The following is a 6,000-nucleotide window of genomic DNA, read 5'->3' as shown; positions in this document are numbered from 1 at the left end:
GGGGGGCCGCTGCTGCTGCTGCTGCCGCTGCTGCTGTGTGGAGGGCGGCCGTGGGGTAAGTGTGGGCCTGACTGTCTGCCTCCATCCCTTCCTCCCTCCCTCCCTGCCTCGCTCTCTTCTTCACTCTCTCCTTGCCTTCCTCCTTCCCTGCCTCCCTCCTTCCCTCCTTCCTTGCTTCCCTCCCTCCTTTTCTCCCTACTTCCCTCTCTCCTTCCCTCCCTGCCTCCCTCCTTCCCTGCCTCCCTCCCTATCTCCCTCCTTCCTTGTTTCCCTCCCTCCCTCCCTCCCTTCTTGTTTCCCTCCCTCTCTTCTTCCCTCCCTGCTTCCCTCCCCACCTCCCTGCTTTCCTTTCTCCCTCCCTTCCTCTTTACCTTCCTCCCTACTTCTCCCCCTCCCTCCTTCCCTGCCTCCCGCACCAGTGCCCAGGGTGGCAGCCAGGGCCAACCCCTCCCTATGGGTGGCCCCCAAAAGCTTGGGGTTGCCCCTGCCCCCCCCCACGGTCGCCCCACACGGTCGGGGTGGCCCCGCTGGCTCAGCGGGCCTCGCCGCGCGGCGCCGCGCTCTCACTCGCCGTGAGAATCGCTTATCGCTTCTCGCAGTGCTCACGGGATCTGGCAGATAGGGCCGAAATCGTGGCGATGGCACTTGTGCGCGGCAGCAGAAATTCGGGCGTTAGCGAGTGGGAGCGCGTCAGAAAACATCGTCCGCGATAGCAGGGGGCCGCGCGCGGTTTTATCTCCAGTAGCGGCAATCTGGGGCAGGCRCTCCCATTTCTTATCGGAAGTTTGAAGTTTCGTGAGCTGATTCTCACTGTGGCTGGTTTTAATTCAATTTTCTGGTCCGTGATGGCTACCACTTCATGCTAATAGGTTTTGTGTTTTGTTCTCATTGGGGAGCACATGCACAAGTATGTAAATACTTAGAGAATTAGCAGGAATTTATGATGCTTTCTGTGTGTCTTAAATAAACTCAGAAATGCACTGGGAGTAAAAAATAAAACACTGTGCACCTGGAAAGGTTTTTTTTTTGTTTTATTTTGGTCTGTTTTTTTTGTAATCTGATAATTTGTTTGCATAAAACGCTACCTAGACTCTTCAGCTGCCCTCTTCAAGTTATGTTTACGTATTTCTAAACAGTGTACAGGCACATGAAGAAAACTTTGGAAGAGCTATTATGTACACAGTAAGATATGTAGTTAATAAGAACTATACCATCCTTATCAATCTTATGCGTCCTGGAAAAATAAAAAATTCCATTCTTGTTATGTCTAGCACTTTAAGACATAACCAACTCATGCAGGAATAAATAGTTATTTTTTAAAAACATATAAAGGATGTAAGCATGCATGTGCTTTGTCTATATTCAAGCTGTCCATTGTGAGGGTTCTCATTTGGAAATCTGTTGCATGTATAAAGATAATGAAAAGAGCTTACAAAAAACAGAGAGAAATTTACAAAATATGCCAGAAGCATGATTACAGTAAAGGAATGAGTTCATATTTAACTCTAGTTTCATATACCAGTTTCATATTCATCCTATCAAATTATAGTAAATTAGGTTGTATGTCATATACTGCTCTACTATTTCTAAAATAAATTCACTTTTAAAATGGTTTTATTACAAGCCATTTTCATCTTGGCAGCATTCTCAAYGTTATTTTTGTGAATAGCATTTATACTACATATGTATTGAGCACATAAGATACAAATGGGTTGACCAAGGGAAAGAAAATGAGTATAGAGATAAGAATAATAATACTGGGTAGAACTATTTATTATATGTCACGTATGCTTTGCCAAGTGCTGTCTTGAAAAAATGATTTATTTGTTATGAAATAACAGATGGATAAAACTGTCCAGTGTAGTTATTTTGCTTAATCCTTTCTTCTTTCTCTCTGTTTTTTAAGTTTGGTCCCTGAATACTATGGCTGTGGTTTTCCTTCCACTTTGAAAATGAGGTGGGAGGAGATGTGATTTTATTCTTTGGGTTTTAATCTGAATTTTACCCCCACTAAGCTCTGCGCTAGCTCCTATACCAGACTACTCTCTCTCTCTCTTTTTTTTTTTCTTTTTTTTAATTGTGTTCTTGTGTTAAAGCAGTTGTGAAGAGGTCAGTTCCAGATGTCTGTGCTACTTGCCACATTTATGCTACTTGTCATCAAATAGAGGGAAAAAGCGTCTGTATGTGTAACTATGGATTTGTGGGGAATGGAAGAACCCACTGTCAAGGTAGGCTACTGGCTTGAACAGTGGCAAGAAGCTGTACATTCCTGAAATGTCTTCTCTTGGGCAATATTACTGAGTTACTCAAAACAGAATAAGAGCTTTGTCATTTCCTGACAGTATTTCCGAAATCTAGAATATATATGGATTGGTGTTCATTTCTTTTAACAGCTAGCCATGGGCTGAACTTTACTTGTATTTAATGCAAATATTGTTTTGTACTTGTTTAAGTATTCTATTCAATTTCTATCAGATAATGAAAGATTGTAAATTCATTTTGTTTTAGAGAATGTAAGACTCGATCAAACATTTGCTTTCAAAATATAATGGATTGCATTGGCTTGGGTTTTTTTATTCTATCTTAAATTTTTTTCTTATATATGATAGAGTTCACTTTATTATTCTTTTTATCCTATACATTGTTGAACTGAGAACTACACAGTAAAACTAACGATTAAATTTAGCAGTCTTCACTCTTTTTTTTCCAGATTATTGTGTAATTTAAAATTAGTGTCAGAAATTGAAAGTTTGTTCTTTAATACCAGTGTGCATATTTACACAGATTTTTACATGCAAATAGCTATTTGTTATATGAAGTGTTGTCCAGCATTGCTTAGTTTTGTAACTTTTTTTAATACTGTCTAATACATGACAGATCAACGTGCAAGTCAAAGGATAAAGTCAAATGCAGTGTCTAAGTGGATGCAATAGCTCACCGCTGCTTAAAGGCGAAGGGCCCCCACCTCTGATCTCTTCCTCTTCATCTCTTTTTCCTTCTACCAGCTCTGGCACTCACTGAACCCTGCCCAGGGTTCRATAATCTCATTATTATGGGTGAAGGCGAGTTAGATAGTTTGCCAATAAGTTGAGCAAGCTGAATTAGATGAGCACAAGCTCCATCAAGTGCTGCAGCCAGTGCACACTGGAAGGAGGAGCAGGCAAGGGGAGCAGGTCCTTCCGATTTCAGCTACTCCAGCTATGTCATGAAACACCCTTCATGGMGTCATCCAGGGACAGCAACTTCTATTGGTCTAATCACTCCAGTTTTCAAACGATGTGTACGGCCCAAACAACTTAGAAAAACAAGCAGTAATGTCTTGTTAAGAATGAGTGAGGAGGGAAGGGTGTTTTACTTTTCTAATCGCTCTCTGATACGTTTTAAATATGCTGACAGACAAAGATGAATGCCAGATTGGAGCCAACAAGATCTGTGGGAATCATACCGTGTGTCATAACACACATGGAAGTTTTTACTGTGTTTGCCTTGACGGATATCGTGCCTCTAACAACAACAAGACTTTTATTCCCAATGATGGAACGAACTGTACAGGTAGATGTCATAAGGAATCCTGACAACCAGGAATCCASAGCTTCATTTTCTACTGCATCAGTATTTTTCTGGTTATTGTAGAATTTTCTTTCCAAAACTGTATCACAGCAGTTTCTGCTGTATGGTACAAAGATATGTTTGACATCTAGGTTCTAACAACTATGAATTAGATCTCTTTTTTAATTCTTTGCTCTTTTAATATGAATTATTGCCACAAAGTTACATTCAAGCAATAATCTTTGCAGTAAAAGAAGCTAGATCTAAGAAAATAAGATTATGCTTCTTCTTTCCCCCTGAATGTYGTATTTGTGTTCAACATAGATATTAGTTAGTTCCTTGTCACAGTAATTAACTGTTTGTGACTGATTACAATATTTGCAGAAGTGAGATTTTTTTTTCCAGAGTGGTTGTAGTAGGAAACAAATTTGAAACTATTTGTCAGGTGAGACAGAAACCAATTTTAAAAGAGAGCTACAAAATTCTGAGAAGAATCTCATCCTTCCAAGCGGTTGAACATTGGGCAGTGATAACTTCCTTTATTTCACAGAAAAGCCATAAGAGAACTCAGAACCATTCAGGCAACCCTTAGTGCATGTTAAACTTGAGTCCTACATTAACTAATGAAAAGGAAAAAAAATCTATGAAGAAATGCATACATTTTGCTCTCAATTTCTAGATATAGATGAATGTGAAGAATCTGGGCTGTGTGGTCACAATGCAAGATGTGTAAATACTGAAGGAAGCTACAAGTGTTACTGCATTGATGGTTATAAATTGGAAAATGGAGAGCATTCTTTTCATCCAGATGGGAATATGGCTTCGTGCAAAGGTGAGAGCCTTGGATGCTGTTTGTGTTGGCTAATAAAATCAGATCTATCATGATAGTGGTGCTTGCTCTGATCTAAGTCTGCGAGGCAAAAATCCTCTGTGTGGACTTTACTTGCTGTGTGATTGTTCTTTCCTTGTCTTGTTCAACATGTTGCAATGAGGTCCGGTGGTAGAGTCAACACAGGATGTGATTGCTACAGGATCTCAACACTGGTTTGAGTGTGCAGCGTCAGAGAAGCTTAATATGCCATGAAGGTGATATGGGTAGTTTCTGAGTAGAGAAGAAATATGCCATAATTCACTTGCATAAATTATCACACTGCTTCAAGGAAAGAGAAGAGGAGATAAATAGCTAGTGAGAGAGGTCACTACAGATCTAGGGGAGAGGAATAATAAAATAGTTTAGCCAATTTGTTACTGTGCCACCTGCCTCAATAAACTATTCTGTTTATCTTACCATAAAAAAGAAATAAATCTGAATTTGAAACAATTCCTCTTTTCCTCTCTCCTATTTCTCCGGCATAAGTTTTCACAGATGCAGAGTGCTAGCAGTATAGTCTGTAGCGCTCAGCATGCTAAGTGTACACAGGCATCCCAGGTTGAAGAAGCTGCTTTGGTTAAACCCCTCTCTCTCAATGCCAGATCACTGCAGGTGTTTTTTCCAGCTAGAGTGCTCAGCTACATTTCACCAGGATTGTCAGTGCCCTGCTTGTCCCCTTCTACACATTACATACAGTAAAGAGGCATATCTGTACTGGCTGTGCCACCCTTGAAGACTGAGAAGTGAGCCCCATCATATAGATATATGGGAGGAGCGTGTATCTATATGCAAGCTGGTTCAGTGACATGAAGAAATCAAGGGACAGGCTGTTTGATTTCAGTTTAGCTGCAGTGCTCCACCTTTCCTGTGCACAGCTGTACATTAGGGCCCGAAATTTTCCTCTGGTATTTGAAGGAAAATTCAGACACTGCTGTAACAAAACCAGGACATCCAAGGCACCATCACATTACAATGTCATGCTTTTTTGGGTGTGAATTGCTACAGCTTGATAAAGATAGTAAAGATATAGGCTCGTTTGTTAGTTCACTGTGTTCATCAAGCTGTAGCCAAGGCAAGTGTTTGCTTTCCTTAGATTCACYCAGGTAGATAGATTTTGTGATGCAACTGTGCAGTCCAGCTCTTCTTAAAATGGTCACGTGTTTCTTGTACTGTGAAATCTCTRCTTTAAACCCAAGCTTTTCTCTTTGCAGAAATCAGATGTGGCTCCCCTCCTGAGATGAAGSATGGCTACCTTGTAGGGAACTACAGCATGGTACCAGGCAGTATGGTTCATTATGAGTGTAAAGAAGGATTTTACAGTGAAGACGGAACATTTTCCATTTGCACTGCAAATGAAACTTGGGAACCTGCTAGTTTAAGCTGTAAAGGTGAAAGGAGTTTCTGTATTTTAAAATTTTTCTTAAATTCTTCATTGCAGGGGTTTATGGATGGGGAAAAATGCATGATGGAGGAGAGTTATGGATCACTTAAACACGGAAAAACTTTTGTACAGTGAGGGTGGCTGAACACTGGAGCATGAGACCGAGAGAGGCTGTGGAGTCTCCAGCCTTGGAGATATT

At 40.8% G+C, this 6,000-nt stretch overlaps 1 protein-coding gene across 1 annotated transcript in view; it reads left to right on the top strand.

Annotated features, from left to right (window-relative positions):
• Positions 1–3: 3 nt before the first annotated feature.
• The window catches only part of SUSD1 (sushi domain containing 1), a gene marked incomplete at its 5' end in the record, with an annotated part of 48,672 nt that continues 42,675 nt past the window's right edge, over positions 4–6,000 (top strand). The window contains 5 exons of the mRNA XM_085307890.1: positions 4–55; positions 2,100–2,228; positions 3,397–3,552; positions 4,229–4,381; positions 5,632–5,808. Of these exons, the coding sequence (XP_085164016.1) occupies positions 4–55; positions 2,100–2,228; positions 3,397–3,552; positions 4,229–4,381; positions 5,632–5,808 (667 nt within the window). The remainder of the gene's footprint in view (positions 56–2,099; positions 2,229–3,396; positions 3,553–4,228; positions 4,382–5,631; positions 5,809–6,000) is intronic.

This window comes from Rhea americana, unplaced genomic scaffold, assembly GCF_003343005.1.
Source record: "Rhea americana isolate MKP2758 unplaced genomic scaffold, rheAme1 scaffold_267, whole genome shotgun sequence".
Classification (NCBI taxonomy): domain Eukaryota; kingdom Metazoa; phylum Chordata; class Aves; order Rheiformes; family Rheidae; genus Rhea; species Rhea americana.
The sequence above is the reverse complement of the archived record's forward strand: the minus strand, read 5'-3'. Positions and strand labels throughout refer to the sequence as shown.